At 45.6% G+C, this 17,898-nt stretch overlaps 2 protein-coding genes across 7 annotated transcripts in view; one reads left to right on the top strand and one right to left on the bottom strand.

Annotated features, from left to right (window-relative positions):
* Positions 1-9,178, bottom strand: part of UNK (unk zinc finger) — a 40,990-nt gene extending 31,812 nt beyond the window's left edge. For 3 of the 5 annotated variants that reach the window (XM_063718949.1, XM_063718950.1, XM_054537356.2), the window contains exon 1: positions 9,006-9,176. In XM_063718949.1, coding sequence (XP_063575019.1) covers positions 9,006-9,109 — 104 coding nt within the window. In that variant the 5' untranslated portion in view covers positions 9,110-9,176. Of the gene's footprint in view, positions 1-1,532; positions 1,702-1,994; positions 2,255-9,005 lie in introns of all 5 variants that reach the window. The other 2 variants (XM_054537354.2, XM_009252046.4) reach the window with 2 other exon arrangements.
* Positions 9,179-14,278: 5,100 nt separating this feature from the next.
* Positions 14,279-17,631, top strand: H3F3B (H3 histone, family 3B (H3.3B)). 2 transcript variants are annotated; one of them, NM_001133832.1, is given in 4 exon segments: positions 14,279-14,400; positions 14,874-15,011; positions 15,095-15,248; positions 15,335-17,631. In NM_001133832.1, coding segments are annotated over 3 exon segments (411 nt in total). In that variant the 5' UTR covers positions 14,279-14,400; positions 14,874-14,883; the 3' UTR covers positions 15,464-17,631.
* The last annotated feature ends 267 nt before the right edge of the window (positions 17,632-17,898 follow it).

Here is a 17,898-nt window from a genome sequence, read left to right as displayed (position 1 = left end):
CTGGCACCTCTTAACAGTAAAAGTGACATCAGAAACATATAGTACTGTTCTTACCAAAATTAATAAATGCTTAGATATAAGAACGACTACTTAAAACTTCTAAGTCACAAAACACCATGCTAAAGGTTTTCATCAACCTCTTCTTTACAGAACATAACTACTTCTCTTATGTGGGGGGGGAGACCTGTGAATAGGCCAAAATTTCATAGGAAGGTGGGACATGGACCTTCCCCCTCCTTATTAAAAGTCATTTTGTCAGGACTTATGGTGGCTATATGGTGTTTCAAATGCTAATAGGAAACAAATGAGTCAACTTATGCACATGAAAAGCAAACTGTGAATAAAGAATAAGGAAGGGGAGGAAACAGTTCAATAAGTTCAGATACGACTTGATGATACTGTCACAGGCTGTCACAGGCCTCAGTATCTTCTTTATGTCCTAAAGAAATTGAGCCACCAACGGGAAAAAAGATCACCTCACAGAGAATGCTGTGAGATTTTTAAGTTGCTAGACTCCTTTCCATCTTCTCTTTTTCCTCAGCTCTTGATACTGCTGTCAAATTCTACACACTGGCAAAGAAAAAAGGGGTGAAAGTTGAGGGATTTTATAGAGAAATAATAAAAAGTTTGTTGTGATTACTTGAACTAATATAGTATAGCCACTGATATCATTTTAATTCCCAAAACACATGGCCTGTCCTTAAAGAAATGCCCATGTAAACCTTAAAACACTCACGATACCTGAAGAATGGACTCTATTACATTTTAGCAAGACAGCAAACTTCTCTTCCACCTCCCACCCACCCCAGGAAGTAGACATGATTCATCTTATGAAGGCATTGGTAAAAATCTGCTTGTTCCCTGGAATGGCTATCAAGTTGGAGACAAGGTAAAGTATAATTACCAGCACCTAAGAGTCTCAAACTTGTTTTCTGAATGCATATTTCTTATCTCAAAACATCTCCACAGACTTACAACATGGCGGCATTCAACTAGAATAGATACACAGGGCCTAAGCCACTGAGAAAGCTGGGAAAAGGGCACCAAGGAGCTTTGTGCAAACCACAGGCTTTCCCACACTGAACCACTGCTGCTGAGCCTTGGCAATAGGCCATGCGCTTGAAGCCCTCTCTATGGTAGGAGGGACTCATATACACTGATTTTTTAATTAACTTTTTAACAATTTGAGATATAATTCAGAGAGCACACAAACTCACCACTTGTACATTTCAGTGGTTTTTAGTGTATTCACCCATGTTATGTAACCTTCACCATATCTAATTCCAGAACATTTCCATCACTCCCAAAATCACCCTGTACCTATTATCCCATGCACTTTCTCCACAGATACCTCTGTTGCCTATGCAGGTATTTTAAAATGACTGGCTGGGGTGAATATATAGAGTATCTATATGGTAAGAAAACAAGAAGCTACATTGTCCAGAGGGATACTAAACCTAAATTCTTGGCATTGTTAGCAATTAGGCTAATGTAATTTTTATATATTGGCTAAGAATGGCAGAGAAACTTACATTCAACATCCATCTTCACATAACAATTAGTGTGACCCAAATTCATCCAAGATGTTAAAAGAAGGGAAGACAAGCTACTAGGATTAGCCATAACTGTCCATAGTTGCAATCTCAAAACAGAGAAGATGCATACGGATAGTGGGAAAACCTCCTTTAGTATCAACCATAGCTGGATTAAAAAAAACAAAAACAAAAACAAAAAAACTTAATCATTAAGCAAATATTGCCCAGTGTGGGAAAATAATCACTAGACCAGTCCACTATTTAATGTAATGCAGCTTTAAATGCAACCTTACTGTCATCACTCTCGACCTGGAGTCTCTCCTAATGAGAAAAATTACCTTTAGGTAAAGGTCTGGCAGGAAAGCCTGCAGATGTGTGCTGTGCTGCTCAGGCTGTGGCAGGGCTCTAGTTACCTAAGCGTGCTCATGGCTTCTAAGACACACAGGAAAGAGACCTCACCTTCAGGCATCAGGGTGTTGAAAAGCGGGAGGACGTGTAGGTCCACGAGGGTATCTTGCTTTTGTGCACTTATCTGGGGTGCTATTTGCAGAGAAGGAGCTCCTTTATAGAGTGTGCCCAAGATGGATTTCTCTAAGTTGCTCTCAGAGTTGTCCAGCTGCCCTCACCAATAAGTCACAGTCTTTGTAGGATGATAGAAACCACCAGTCAAAGCAGATGCATATGGGTTGTGGGGAAGCCTTCTTTAGTATTTAACATAGCTGGATTAAAACAAAAAAACTTAACCATTAAGCAAATCTTGACTTTAATAATTTAGATAATAGCAAATATCAACTAGGTGTTAAGCTTAAGAATCTACCCTTAGCAAGGGCACTTAACACTTGTTAACGGGGACTTTGTGGGATTAAATGAAGGCCACAATGAGCTCCTAATTTCTGTCCTGCAAGAAATTAGTTCTCCTTGATAAACAAGTAAACAAGATCCAGAAATGTTTCTTGGTAATGTAGCTTGTTCTCGCTGAGGTTGCTTAGTAACGCTTCCAATGACTTCTGTTGTGCAACAAGTAGTACTCTACTAATGCATGCACCATTTTATTGTAATTTGCAATAATGACTTAAATACATGTTCATGTTCAGGATTTTCCAAAATACAATCAGATGCAATCAAGTGAAGTTAATGACATTTATATAAAACATAAACTGACAAAACTGCCTGAAAAGAGTTATCTATGGAAGTATTGCCACATTATCTTTGTTTACTTCGATGCCCAGGAAACCAGTCCTAAATTTAAATGATGCCTAGATAGATGAAGCTATAAAGTATTTATTCTCTGTCGACCTATAAGAAATCACCAAGTGGCCAGAAAACTCCTGCAAACCTTCACTAAACTAGAATTTCATTTTCCTTTAACATGAGGGCATTAAGAAGTCTGAGAACCGACTGCAGTCACTGTAGTTGAAGGCATGAAGACATGATTGGTCTTTGAGGTATACTTCCTCGCATGGGGTCAAAACAATAAGGTCAGAAACTCAGAGAGTTTAATATTTATTTATTTATTTTTATTTTTATTTTTTTTCAAGCCAGAGTCTCGCTCTGTTGCCCAGGCTGGAGTGTAGTAGCGTGATCTTGGCTCACTGCAACCTCCGCAACCTCCGCCTCCTGGGTTCAAGCGATTCTCCTGGCTCAGCCTCCCGAGTAGCTGGGATTACAGGCATGCACCACCACGCCTGGCTAATATTTGTATTTTTAGTAGAGATGGAGTCTTGCCATGATGGCCAGGCTGGTCCCGAACTCCTGACCTCAAGTGATCCGCTCGCCTCGGCCTCCCAAAGTGTCAAGATTACAGGCGTGAGCCACCACGCCCAGCCAATTATTTATTTATTTTTCAGATAGGGTCTTGCTCTGTCACCCAGGCTGGAGTACAGTAACACAATCTTGGCTCACTGTAGCCTCAATCTCTCGGGCTCAGGGATCCTCCCACCTCAGCCTCCTGAGTATCCAGGACCACAGGTGCACACCACCACACCAGGCTCGTTTTTTTAATTTTTAGTAGAGAGGAGGTCTTGCTATGTTGCCCATGCTGGTCTGGAACTCCTGGGCTCAAGTGATCCTCCTGCCTCAGCTTCCCAACGAGTTGGGACTATTGCTACCATACCCAGCTGGATATTTCACATGGTAGTTTTTCTGTGACCTTTCAAGAATAAACTTTTTTTTTTCCTTGAGATGGAGTCTGGCTCTGTTGCCCAGGCTGGAGGGCAGTGGCGAGATCTCGGCTCACTGCAACCCCCGCCTCCCGGGTTCAAGCAATTCTCCTGCCTCAGTGCGCGCCACCACACCCAGCTAATTTTTGTATTTTATTTTTTTGTTTTTGTTTGAGACGGAGTCTAGTCTTGTCACCCAGGCTGGAGTGCAATGGCGCAATCTCGGCTCACTGCAACCTCCGCCTCCCAAGTTCAAATGATTCTCCTGCCTCAGCCTCCTCAGTAGCTGGGATTACAGGCGCCCACCACCACGCCCAGCTATTTTTTTGTATTTTTAGTAGAGACGGGGTTTTACCACGTTGGCCAGGCTGGTCTCGAACTCCTGACCTAATGATCCACCCACCTCAGCCTCCCAAAGTGCTGGGATTACAGATGTGAGCTACTACGCCCTGCTCAGCTATACACTTTCAATAGTATAACTGTTAATATAGCAAAAAGCCAAAAGGTAGTTAAACTTGTAGATACATTTTGAGATGTGATTGCTACAGAAGTTCACCTCATTCTTAAACGTTTTTATAAAACTCTTCCAATATATGACAGTATATTATTATAAATAAAGCTGAATTAAATTCATTATTTGTCAAATTAGAAGACAAACTGTCTAGTAAAAGGAGGTCACAGGCCGGGCGCGGTGGTTCATGCCTGTAATCCCAGCTCTTTGGGAGGCTGAGGCGGGCAGATCACGAGGTCAGGAGATCGAGACCATCCTGGCCAACACAGTGAAACCCCCGTCTCTACTAAAAATACAAAGAATTAGCCGGGCGTGGCAGCAGGCGCCTGTACTCCCAGCTACTCGGGAGGCTGAGGCAGGAGAATGGCGTGAACCCAGGAGGCGGAGCTTGCAGTGAGCCGAGATCGCGCCACTGCACTCCAGCCAAGGGCAACAGAGCGAGACTCGGTCTCAGGGAAAAAAAAAAAAAAGAGGTCATGTGGTTCTTGTATTGGAAGAATAACAATACATATACATTATCATTTTACTAAGTGCTAAGCAAATACTTGGAGCTGTATAATAAAGGAACTTCTGACATAACTGTTTTCTAAAAGGACTGGATTCCTAAGTCTAGCACAAGTGCCTGCTACACCAATTTGCTGAAAGGATTATTCCAAAGTTTCCCTTAAAGCAAGATTATTCAAGAGTTTAGAAAAAAAAATCAACAAAATTATCCTTCAAACTACGTTATGAATAATCCTCTTGGTTTAGGAAAAGGAGGGCTCAAACTCTAAGAACTTTAATTTCAGCGCAAGAATGAAGGGCAAGAAACGGAAACCAATGGGAACATAATTTTTTGCTTTTGGTGTATTCAACTGTGTTTGCCAAGATTACCGTTATGGTGAGTGAGACTCAATTATCACACAAGTGTCTCTGGATTATTGCAAAGACTACAGCATGTTACCTAATTTCAAATAACATCAGGTATAAAACTATACAAAATTAATTAATGTGTAAGAAAGGCCAGTTGAGGTGGCTCACACCTTCTCAGGCTCACGCCTTCCCATGCCACTGTACACCAGCCTGGGTGACAGAGCAAGATCCTGTCTCTTGCTCTGTCCAGTCAACCTGGGTGACAAAAAAAAATTAAAAATAAAAAAATTAAAAATAAAAATAAAAGTGGCTGGGCGCGGTGGCTCACACCTGTAATCCCAGCACTTTGGGAGGCCGAGGCGGGCAGATCACGAGGTCAGGAGTTCAAGACCAGCCTGAACAACATGGTGAAACCCCATCTCCACTAAAAATACAAATAAATAAATAAATAAACGTTTAAAAAGGTAAAAAATTTGACAGGCAGATGGGAACAGTGGCTCACGCCTGTAATCCCAGCAGTTTGGGAGGCCAAGGTGGGTGGATCACAAGGTTAGGAGTCGAGACCAGCCTGGCCAACATAGTGAAACCCTGTCTCTACTAAAAATACAAAAATTAGCCAGCCATGGTGGCGTGTGCCTGTAGTCCCAGCTACTTAGGAAGCTGAAACAGGAGAATTGCTTAAACCCGGGAGGTGGAGGTTGCAGTAAGCTGAGATCACGCCACTGCACTCCAGCTTGGGCAACAGAGTGAGACTTCGTCTCCAAAAAAAAAAAGAAAAAATTGACAGGCAAAAACATACAAATATTCAAAAGGGGTCTATCTCTGTATTCAAAATGGGATCAGTTATTATCAATGATCAATTATTATTCCACTCTGTACATCTATGTGTACCCACTGTTTACCTCCCAAGCAGCTCAAATTTTCATTTAAAATCAAAATCAAAATGCTCCCGCCCCCTAACTCCCAAGGGCAATAAATGAATTTACCTTATGGGGGTGGGGGGAAGCAGGTATGGTGGTATGTGCCCGTAGTCCCAGCTACTCAGGAGGCTAAAGCAGGACTGCTTGAGCCCAGGAATTCAAGTCCACCTGGTTAACATAGAGAGATCACGTCTCTCTTTTTTTTTTTTCTGGACCAAGTCTCACTCTGTCACCCAGGTTGGAGTGCAGTGGCACGATCTCCACTCACTGCAACCTCCGCCTCCTGAGTTCAAACGATTCTCCTGCCTCAGCCTCCCGAGTAGCTGGGACTACAGATGTGTGCCACTAGGCCTGACTAATTTTTTGTATTTTTTAGTAGACGGGGTTTCCATGTTGGCCAGGTTGGTCTCGAACTCCTGACCTCAAGTGATCCACCCACCTCAGGCTCCCAAAGTGCTGGGATTACAGGCATGAGCAACCGCACCCTGCCCATGTCTCTTTTGAGAAAAAAAAGCGGGGTGTGGTGGCCTCCCAGCACTTTGGGAGGCCAAGGCCCAACAGTAGATTGCTTGCGCCTGCTTGATCACAGGAGTTCGAGACCAGCCTGGGCAACATGGCAAAATCACGTCTCTACAAAAAATACCAAAAAAATGTATCCAGGTGTGCCTGTAGTCCCAGCTACTCAGGAGGCTGAGGTGGGAGGATCACTTGAGCCAGGGAGGTCGAGGCTACAGTGAGCTGAGTTCGTGACACTGCACTATAGCCTGGATGACAGAGACCCTATCTTAAAAAAAAGAAAAAGAAAAATCAGAGCCAGCAAGTGTGCTGGTTCCATCATATGTGTCCTCATGCTCCCTGCACCTCAGCCCTAGGAGGACTAGGGGATGAAGTTTTCCATGTCATCACAGCTTCTGAATGCTGGTAAGTCTAGCAAGAAAGACCGCTGATTTCTATCTCTGATTTTTGGAAATACAAATATAAAAACACACATACATACGAAGACAAAGAGATAAGAACACCTACAACCTCCCATCAAGCTTGGCTATTTCACCTACTCCTGTTGATTTCCTAAGACACCTCAAAAGCCAGGTCCCATTACTCTATACTTACCCACAAGGAATGGAAAGGCAGGGTTTTTTTTGTTTTTGTTTCTGTTTTTTGAGACGGAGTTTTGCTCTTGTCGCTCAGGCTAGAGTGCAGTGGTACGATCTGGGCTCACTGCCACCTCCGCCTCCCAGGTTCAAGCGATTCTCCTGCCTCAGCCTCCTGAGTAGCTGGGATTACAGGCGCCCGCCAGCACACCCAGCTAATTTTTTGTATTTTTAGTAGAGACGGGATTTTGCCATATTGGGCAGGCTGGTCTCGAACTCTTGACCTCACGCGATCCGCCTCGGCCTCCCAAAATGCTGTGATTACAGGCGTGAGAGCTACCACGCCCGGCCGGAAAGATAGGTTTTAAACAAACGAGCATCAAGAGAACAAAGACTCAGATACTGACATTTAATCAGCTGTTCACTTGTTTCACCTGTCAATTCCAAAATAAGAAAGCCTTTCTAATACAGATTCCATAGTATGCTCAATGACAACACAACACAGAAACATAAGTTGCTGAAACCAAGACTCTCATGACTCAAAATGTGTTTTATTTTGCTAAATACAGTGATCTGAGCAACCAGAGATTATAAAGAAGTTCCAATTATGTGAAGTTTCCAGATTCGAAAATCAAGACTACACCATTCAACTGATCAGTAGTCTTTGAGCTAAGAACATCTCACCAAAATCAATGGAAAGACTGCGAAAGATCTCCAGTAAGGACCAGGAAAGCAATGTCCATATCAGAAAAGGAATGGTTAACGTGAGTCAGACTGTAGTCAAGAAGCTTAAATGATTTCAGCCAACAACAGAGAATCCCACAAAGAAACCATACACTTCCTATAACCAATGTTCCCCAACCCCAGAACAGTTTCCCAAAGTCTTCTATAACAAGAGTTCCTCCTGACTGGTTTGAGTTCTTTCTACTCCAACAGATGATTCTGTTCTTCGTTCACTGAACAACTTAAGAGCTGTTCAACCCCCCAGGTTCCAAAACCTCTAGCAGCTGGGGATCCTTTCAAACATGCACATCACTCAGGAGCCCATGGGGATGAGAGGCATTCACAGAGCATCAGGGAAAATGGAAAGCAACATTTTCCTTAACAGGAGAAACCGCCCCCTTATTCGTCTTTCTCCCACATCACCTAACTCTAGGGAATGCTTAATGTGGCTTGAAGGAAATGAAGACAGCGACCTAAAAGCACACAGATGCAAGACTTCCAGGAAGAGGTTTTCCCATCTTGCTGGACTCCGGTAGTGTCAGTATTTGGGGCTCCCTCTAATGCCATATTTCTGCTGAGCCTGCAGACATACTTGGAACCCATCACCATCGGGCTCCCAGATTCAGGCTCCGCACAGCCCGCGAGGGAAACGGTCATAGGCACGCACGGACACGTTTCCATCTTTGCATGTTTATCTACGTCGACTGTGAATTCAAGCAAGGGTGGCCCTCGTGGACAACCTACGAGCCTTAGGGACACAAAAGGCTTCCTGTGCAAACTGCATGGAATCTCCTGACAGGACTTCACGCTAATCATCATTCATAGGTGGGTTCTGGGGCTGGACCCCAGGGAACTCGTCTTGGTTGTGTCTGGGACTTCTCACTGCCCCAAAGGAGCCTACTACTGTGGTTTTATGGTCTGAGGAACAGTTAGGCCTCGAAGGCCTGGCCTAGGGAGAGTGCACTCTGCATCCCGAGCTCCCGCCTTCCCCACTCGGCGGCCGGGACCGAGTTTCCCGCCCCACAGCCCGACCAGAGGTTGGTGGCAGTTGGAGGCAGTTGGGACCGGCCCCAGCAGGTTGGAACCGGTCTGGGCCGGGCCGGAGGAGGAAGGGGGGGAGGAAGAGGCCGCCTCGCGCTCTCCCTGCGCGCGTGACTCACGCTGGCCGCTGACGTCAGGCGTGCGCGCGCGGCGGGGGGGGGGGCTCTACGTACGTGTAGTGCTGCGGTTTCTCGGGCTGTGCCTGCAGCACCTGAGCGGTAGCGGCCGGGGGCGCCGAGGAAGCTGCGGAGCCGCCGGGCCCGGGGCCCTTCGACATGGTCTTGTCTTCCTGCCTCTTCGCCGCTCCCCTTTTATTATTCAGTCTGCGCGGTCCGCGCCGAGGACCCAGTGCGCTTGCGCCGCGCCACGAGAACGTGAAGACCCCCCACACGGCAGCAGGGGTTGCTGGGAGTTGTGGTTCTATGTCCGTCTGGAATTTTACCGTCGGCAGAGGGTTGCTGGCAAAGCACAGGACCACAATACCCAGGGATCCTTGCTGCTAGTGTCCCGGATGCTGAGGGCCTGCGACGGCTTCTGGGAATTGCAGTCCGGTCGCATTTCTCCGTCTTACCAGCGCGTTTTCAGTTTCATAGGGAAGCCTTTCCATGAAACTGGAGAGCCTGGAGGAGAAGGGGCCCAGAGCTAGGGAGTCCCTAGCGATTTCTGCGAAAGAGTTCCAAGTATAATTTCACTGCCAACAGTGTCATAACTACTTTGCCTTTATACTTAGTACAGCTAGGTTCGGTTCTAATGCCAGCTCACAGCAGTGCCTCCAAGCAGGGCTTAAGAATCTGTGTTGTCCGTTCTTAGTTCTGGGCCCTGTGCTGCAGGCACCTGCAATCCGCCAGCAACCCCTTCATCCCTGCGGCGGGTCTAACCTAAGAGGCATTGAGAAAGCTTTGCTAAGGAGGAGGTACACCGCACGCTACAGTTCCCGCGCGTTTGCCAAGGCGCCTCATTTACCTTTGCCAACCTCGACACCTGGAACTCCACGACTTGTGTGCTTTCTCAGCCTGACACGTGGCCTGACCAACTTGTTTCCAGTACATTAAGGGCCAAGGACGAATTTAATCTCCGCCTAGAATAGTCTCTGAGGTACACTGACAAGTTGCCAGTGTTGAGAAGCATCACAGGGTCCAGAGGAAAGGCCTGGGTTTGAGTAGGGCGTGCCCGTATTTACCCACTCTAGTTTTCTTCTCTGGACGTCAGCCTTTTTACTTGGGACATTATCTTTCCCCTCTCTGCTTCCCAACAGTCAAGCAAAGTTCTTCACTTTATAAAATAAGCCAGATGCCCCAGACCTAGGCATTTGTTTCTGTGAGTTTTAGAATGTTCTCCGTAGATATTTTAACAGTTGTCATTTAATTTGGTTTTTCATATTGAATCTATTTCAAATCCACTGGTTTTGATTTATATTTTCTTAGATGGGATTACATTAACAAATGATTATCTCATTAAAGAAACACATTCCAAATAACCTTGGGGTGAAGGGTGGTGGGGCTAATGGAAAATCGTTAATGTTTGAGTGACATATACTAATTTTATTTAGCTCCAAGTTCTCTCACATCAGAAGCCACATTACAGAGTTGAGAAACTGGCATTTCCTAAACAGGCTAAATCGTTTAGCCACTAGGGGCGTTTGAAAATGAAAAATTACAAAAGGATAAATAAAAGTTGCAGTATATTGCTTTAATCCTATGATTAAACGCAAGTTAATTGGTTTATGTTAGCCTCACAATACTCAAGTGTGATCTGACTGAAGAAATAGAGTTCACAGCACTAGATTTTAAATAATAGATGTATATCGTGAGCTTCAGAATAAGTGTGTGCTGGTAGAATTGGGAGATGATATCATCCAAACTGCTTAATTTACAAAAGAGGAAACCGAAACCCAGAGAAGCTAAGTAACTTGCACAAAGTTACTCAGCAAGTTGGTAACAAGAGGAACTAGGACAGTAGCCTACAAGGCTACATCACATTCACTGTTGGGTTTTGTTTGTTTTGTTTTCTTCTGCTATTTTTTTCATTGTATAGACATTTTTTATTCTTCCTCATTTCCTGTGTTGCTTTTCCTCCATTGTACCAATCTGGAAAAAGTGAAACATACCTGCGTGACTACCAAGTAAGAGAGACAGCCTTTTTTTTTTTTTTTTTTTTTGAGACGGAATCTTGCTCTGTTGCCCAGGCTGGAGTGCAGTGGTGCGATTTCGGCTCACTGCAACCTCCGCCTCCCAGGTTCAACCAATTCTCCTGCCTCAGCCTCCTGAGTAGCTGGGATTACAGGTGTGTGCCACCACCCCCAGCTAATTTTTGTAGTTTTAGTAGAGATGGGGTTTCACCATGTTGGTCAGGCTGGTCTCGAACTCCTGACCTCACAATCCACCCTCCTCAGCCTCCCAAGAGCTGGGATTACAGGCGTGAGCCACCGCGCCCGGCCTCCTGTTTCCACGAATCATACTTAAATGGATAAATGTATATCCATACCTTTTTTCTCCGGGTGGCTTTAGTTTCTAATAATTAGCAAAGCTGGAAAGAAAATGACTGTCCATCCACACAGAGGCATGGAAATGACAGGATTCTGTATAACCTAGAAAAATCGTGAAACACAGCTGGGAGCAGTGGCTCAAGCCTGTAATCCCAGCACTTTGGGAGGCCGAGGCGGGCGGATCACGAGGTCAGGAGATCAAGACCATCTTGGCTAACACGGTGAAACCCTGTCTCTACTAAAAATACAAAAAAATTAGCCAGGCTTGGTGGTGGGCGCCCGTAGTCCCAGCTACTCAGGAGGCTGAGGCAGGAGAATGGTGTGAACCCGGGAGGCGGAGCTTGCAGTGAGCCGAGATCGCGCCACTGCACTCCAGCCTAGGCGACAGAGCAAGACTCCATCTCAAAAAAAAAAAAATCGTGGAACACAAAGAGGGGGACCAATTTAGAAAGCCTATTCCTCTTCTAGGCCAAAGTCAAAAAAAAAAAAAAAAAGATGACAAGTTATTTTTCTGTTTGCATCCCAGAGAATTTGACAGCCTCATATGTGTGTCTAAACAGTCCCGTTTCTTAGCTTGACACAGGTTTGAGAACAAAGCATGAGAATCCACCTAGGTTTCTCTTCTCAGCATGGCATGAATAAAATCATGTAATTTTTCCCTGCCTCAAATTTTGAGTCAAAGGCAGAAATTAAAGTTGGTTATCACAGTAAATTTAGGTATATGATGATTAAATACATAATGTGCATGTTAAGATTAAGAAGGCTGGCTGAGCGCGGTGGCTCACGCCTGTCATCCCAGCACTTTGGGAGGCGAGGCGGGCGGACCACGAGGTCCGGAGATCGAGACCATCTTGGCCAACATGGGAAACCCTGTCTCTACTAAAATACAAAAAATTAGCTGGGCATGGTGGCGCATGCCTATAATCCCAGCTACTTGGGAGGCTGAGGCAGGGGAATCGCTTGAACCCAGGAGGCGGAGGTGGCATTGAGCTGAGATTGCGCCAGTGCACTCCAGCCTGGCAGCAGAGCAAGAGTCCGTCTCAAAAAAAAAAAAAAATTAAGAAGGCTGAAATAATGACAGGAATTTGGTACCAGAGATTGAGATGAAGCTGAGCTAGTTTTTCAAATTGTGCATTTTTTTCTCGTTGTTTGATACTTGACCACTGGTGTGACAAGTCAATATTGAGGTATTTGTACTTATGTACTGTACTTCTCTGAAGCCCAGGCATGGTGGCTCATGCCTGTAATCCTAGCACTTTGGGAGGCTGGGGCAGAAGGATTGCTTGAGTCCAGGAGGTCAAAACTGCAGTGAGCCGTGGTCACCGCACCACTGCACTCTAGCACGGGTGACTGGGCAAGACCCTACTTCAAAAAAAAAAAATATTATCGGCCAGGCGCGGTGGCCCATGCCTGTAATCCCAGCACTTTGGGAGGCTGAGGCAGGTGGATCACGAGGTCAGGAGATCGAGACCATCTTGGCTAACACGGTGAAACCCCGTCTCTACTAAAAATACAAAAAAATTAGCTGGGCATGGTGGCAGGTGCCTGTAGTCCCAGCTACTCGGAGGCTGAGGTAGGAGAATGGTGTGAACCCAGGAGGCGGAGCTTGCAGTGAGCCGAGATCGTGCCACTGCACTCCAGCCTGGGCGACAGTCAGACTCCGTCACACACACCCAAAAACATTATTTTAGTTGAAACCTATGTGTACCTGTATCTGCTACTTTTTCTTTTAATAGTTTAGAATATTTGTTGAACCAGCATCAGAACTATAGAGTAGAATGCCCAAGGCTCTATTTCAATTTTCTGGGCTTTGCTTGGCTAGTCTTAACCTTAAGCCTGCTATGGTATTTTATATACTTGAGGCAACTGAAGAACTGACTATTACAATCTACCCAAGACATTTACTTAGGCAAAGGTAGGGATTAGCATATTTACACATTTGTCATGTTTCTTCAGAAGTAATACCTACCAGGATATGCTATTAAGCATATGGAAATCAAAAAATATTTTGTGACACCTTAAAAACATAGGCCGAGGCAGGCGGATCATGAGGTTAGGAGATCGAGACCATCTTGGCTAACACAGTGAAATCCCGTCTCTACTAAAAATACAAAAAATTAGCCGGGCGTGGTGGCAGGCGCCTGTAGTCCCAGCTACTTGGGAGGCTGAGGCAAGAGAATGGCATGAACCCGGGAGGCAGAGCTTGCAGTGAGCTGAGATCGCGCCACTGCACTCCAGCCTGGGCAACAGAGCGAGACTCCGTCTCAAAAAAAAAAAAACAAAACAGTTCTTCTAAAATAATTTATTAACATGTTTATTTGTATCTATTATTTACCCCTTCCCACCCCACCAAGGGACCTGCTTTTGGTTAAAAATGTATGTGCATGATATATGAAACGCTTGATAATATAACGTGATTTACTGAATTCTAATTCTCACACTACGCACTTAACTATCAAAATATTATGAAAGGTAAATAATCCAGGGAACACATTTTATTTTACATCGGAAAATGTTTACAAAAATTTTGTTAAAGTAGCCTCTCTGCGTGCATAGCATTCGCTTGATGCCTGTAAGTTTAGACTCCTGCTCATCCTGATAGAGACCAATGCAATTCATTTGCATTGACTTTCTATTGCAGAGCTTTGGAACCAAGGGAAGGATCCAAACATAGCTCCATTTTATCCAATCAGAAGGGCCGCTTAGTGCTAAACTCTGATTCGTCCATTCCTCTTTGCATCCATCCAATCATTAGGCCACTTTAACAGCCAATCAGCGGCCTAGATATGCGCCAATCATGGAACAGTGCCGAAGCACGGCCTTTGTGTCGGGGGATGTCAGCGCGTCGGCGAAAGCGCCCACCAATAGAAAAAGTCGTTGGTGTATGCAAATAAGGGTTCTATGACGCAGAGACGCAGCGTGAAGCGTGCTTATAAAAACGGAGGCGTCGAGGGGGCTTGGAGCGCAGAGCGGTTTGGTCGTTCGTTGGACTGTGTTGGTTTTTCGCTCGTCGACTGCGGCTCTTTCTCGGGCAGCGGAAGCGGCGCGGCGGTCGGAGAAGTGGCCTAAAACTTCGGCGTTGGGTAGGCGTTCGTGGGTTTACCCGCGGCTTCAGGTTCTGCCAACCGTTGGCGCCGCGGGCCGCGGCCGTTGGGAGCTGAGCGGCGGGGGCTGCTCGCGCCGCTGGCGTCGGGTCGGGTATGGGGCCGGGAGGTTTCCCCTTGGGGCTTTGTTCCGGAACTGCGTCCCCGCCTTTTCCCGGCGGTGATTCAGAGGTCCCGACGCCGGGTTCCGGGCAGTCGGGCCTCCGCCCGTCAAGGGAGGGAAGTGACTCCTCCCCGCGCTCCCCCTCCCGGGGGAGGCTGCCGCTCCTTGCAGCCTGAGTCATTAGGGGAGGGGGAGGAGGTTGGCGGCCCTCGGCCATCTGCTGCCGCGAGGTGGGGCGCGGGGAAGGCGGGAGGCCTGGTGGAGGGGCCAGGGTCTGTTCCTCTTCCCGCAGCCCCGGGGGGCGGCCCGGGTGAGTGCGGCGGCCTTATCTTCGGGGCGTCTTTCTTAGGTGAGAGAAAATGGCCCGAACCAAGCAGACTGCTCGTAAATCCACCGGTGGGAAAGCCCCCCGCAAACAGCTGGCCACGAAAGCCGCCAGGAAAAGCGCTCCCTCTACCGGCGGGGTGAAGAAGCCTCATCGCTACAGGTAGGTCGGGCGGGGGAACAATGGCCCGGCGGTGGCCGGCTTTGTGCGGCAGCGTCCGCTCACCGCTCCCCTGCTCGCTGTAGGCCCGGGACCGTGGCGCTTCGAGAGATTCGTCGTTATCAGAAGTCCACCGAGCTGCTCATCCGGAAACTGCCCTTCCAGAGGTTGGTGAGGGAGATCGCGCAGGATTTCAAAACCGACCTGAGGTTTCAGAGCGCAGCCATCGGTGCGCTGCAGGTAAGACAAAGGCCTGGAGCTGGGAGAGGGCTGGGCGGTTTCCGCTCCCCGAGAGGGATTAATAGTGTGGCTCTTGTCCTCAACAGGAGGCTAGCGAAGCGTACCTGGTGGGTCTGTTCGAAGATACCAATCTGTGTGCCATCCACGCTAAGAGAGTCACCATCATGCCCAAAGACATCCAGTTGGCTCGCCGGATACGGGGGGAGAGAGCTTAAGTGAAGGCAGTTTTTATGGCGTTTTGTAGTAAATTCTGTAAAATACTTTGGTTTAATTTGTGACTTTTTTTGTAAGAAATTGTTTATAATATGTTGCATTTGTACTTAAGTCATTCCATCTTTCACTCAGGATGAATGCGAAAAGTGACTGTTCACAGACCTCAGTGATGTGAGCACTGTTGCTCAGGAGTGACAAGTTGCTAATATGCAGAAGGGATGGGTGATATTTCTTGCTTCTCATGATGCATGTTTCTGTATGTTAATGACTTGTTGGGTAGCTATTAAGGTACTAGAGTTGATAAATGTGTACAGGGTCCTTTTGCAATAAAACTGGTTATGACTTGATCCAAGTGTTTAACAATTGGGGCTGTTAAGTCTGACCATACATCACTGTGATAGAATGTGGGCTTTTTCAAGGGTGAAGATACAAGTCTTAACCACAGTGTAACTTACAGTTTCCTTTAAAAAAAAAAAAAAAAAAAAGTAAACCTGGCAGCTATAGAATACACTATGTGCATTTATAATAGCTATTTTATATATTGTAGTGTCAACATTTTTAAATTAAATGTTTTACATTCACAAGTGGTGGGGAGTCTTGTCATTAAGGTGTGTGTAATTTAGAGTCCAGTTGGTTTTCTTCTGACTGCACTTGTTCTCATAGTAGTAAAATGCTATGCGCATTTAGACCTTGCATAAGTCCTCATTCTACCACATGTTAACCCTCTAGCTGATAATGCAAACACTAACTGGGGGATTTTATTTATAAGGGCTCTAGAAAAAACGAGTTATTCACACCAGCATCATCTTAACTAATACTCTGAACTAGTTAGTGCAGCTTTTCATTGTGTTGTGTGGTTGGTCTCATAAGTAGGTTGAGTTTTTCTCCTTTGCTAAGAGGAAACAGTACCGAAGTTCTTTTTCTTGTGGCATTTGTATTAAAAACTTGGTGTGGGGGAGGAGCACAAAACTCCAGCCCACTGAACCTCTGCCAATGAAGATGGTGTTGGGTTAGGTTACATCTGGTTACTGTCCTGGGAAAATCATTTTTATAGAGATGGCCTTCCAAGTGGTTTTAAAATTTACTGAAGTTTTTAGGTCGATTATGTATGTTGACTAAATTTACAAATAAACTTGTTTATCCAACTAAGTGTCCAAAACCTAAATTGAATGTACTAAGTTTTGACATGTCCCATTATCTAGGTCCTTGTATACTAATGTTTTGAGCTTAGATCATTTCAGGTGTGTTGCTTGGTGGACAAAGGAACCTTTTATTTACAAAAATACTGTAGAAAGCATGTGAACAGCTCTCTGCTTGATTAAGATGCCATAATACTGCTGTATTTGCAGTGTGGGCTAAGACAAAGTATATTAATAAGCTTTTCCCCCCACTCCCGTTCCGTAGTGTAGAAGCCCGCAGGTGTAGAACTCAGTCTTAAACTTCAGTATGAAGCCAGTTTCCTTGTGCAATGATGGCCACTGAAGCGTAGTACGTGGATGTTAGACAGCATGAGAGCCAGCAGTCATCAAAGCATTCCACGTTTGAAGCTAGCAACTGCTTGAAGTTATGCCCCATTAAAATTGCTTTCTCAAAAGTTTGGGTTAGTTTCAAATGTAAGATTTTGGAGGGAAGGTAGAGTAGGTATCTTTCAGGTCGTGATAATGAGCTCCTATGAAAGAATGCAATATAATGACCTGCTTTTCTAGAAAGTTCATAATCAGCTCTGGAACAAGCACACTTAATGATTCCTCACAGTGTGCTTCAGAAAGATTAAGATCAGGTGTTGGAATGTGCTATGCTCTGGCGTGTCTGGAAACAAGTACAGAAACCTGGCTACGGTGATAAGTTAGCTTCTGTTTACTACCTGTGACAACCCAAGTGGGTGACACTAGTTAGTGAACCTTCTCCAGTCTGCAGGCTGGCATAGAAGGCTCTCAGATTATATTGGGCAGCTTGCAATCTGCCGAAGCAGCGACTTGCATTTCCACACTTGGCTCGAGCACTCAACCCAGAAGGCAAAGACAGCTTTTGGTTGTAGGCAGCTTCCTGTATGGGATATCCCTGGGTAAGGGTAAAGGAGCAGAAGCAAAGGAGAAAAGCAGAAGTTGGAGCTGATGGAGGTATCCTATGCCCTTGATGGATGAGACTAAAATAAAATTTTTGAAATTAAGATTTTCTCATTTCTCAATGGTTTTCATTCAAATGATAATGTCTTTCAAAAAGTTTGGGGAAATGTCCAAAAAGCACTGACTTCGGATTCATCTGGGGCTGGGACGTGTGCATTCAATAATAAGGACGCTCCCTATTGAGGTGACCTCAGTGACAGTTGGCCCAGGACAGTGCCAGTCTGTGCTTGTTGAAGTGGTGTATTTATTTTATTTATTTTGAGATGGAGTCTTGCTCTGTCTGGACTGGAGTACAGTGGCGCGATCTCGGC

The sequence above is a fragment of the Pongo abelii genome, chromosome 19 (genome assembly GCF_028885655.2).
Source record: "Pongo abelii isolate AG06213 chromosome 19, NHGRI_mPonAbe1-v2.0_pri, whole genome shotgun sequence".
Taxonomy (NCBI): Eukaryota; Metazoa; Chordata; class Mammalia; order Primates; family Hominidae; genus Pongo; species Pongo abelii.
The sequence above is the reverse complement of the archived record's forward strand: the minus strand, read 5'-3'. Positions and strand labels throughout refer to the sequence as shown.

What these genes read in the sequence shown, in the direction of transcription:
- H3F3B (XM_054535263.2), top strand. Translation starts at nt 14,884, where the DNA reads ATGGCCCGAACCAAGCAGACTGCTCGTAAATCCACCGGTGGGAAAGCC. An exon ending in AAGAAGCCTCATCGCTACAG is followed by an intron (nt 15,012 to 15,094) that starts GTAGGTCGGGCG and finishes TGCTCGCTGTAG; the next exon opens with GCCCGGGACCGTGGCGCTTC. An exon ending in CAGCCATCGGTGCGCTGCAG is followed by an intron (nt 15,249 to 15,334) that starts GTAAGACAAAGG and finishes TGTCCTCAACAG; the next exon opens with GAGGCTAGCGAAGCGTACCT.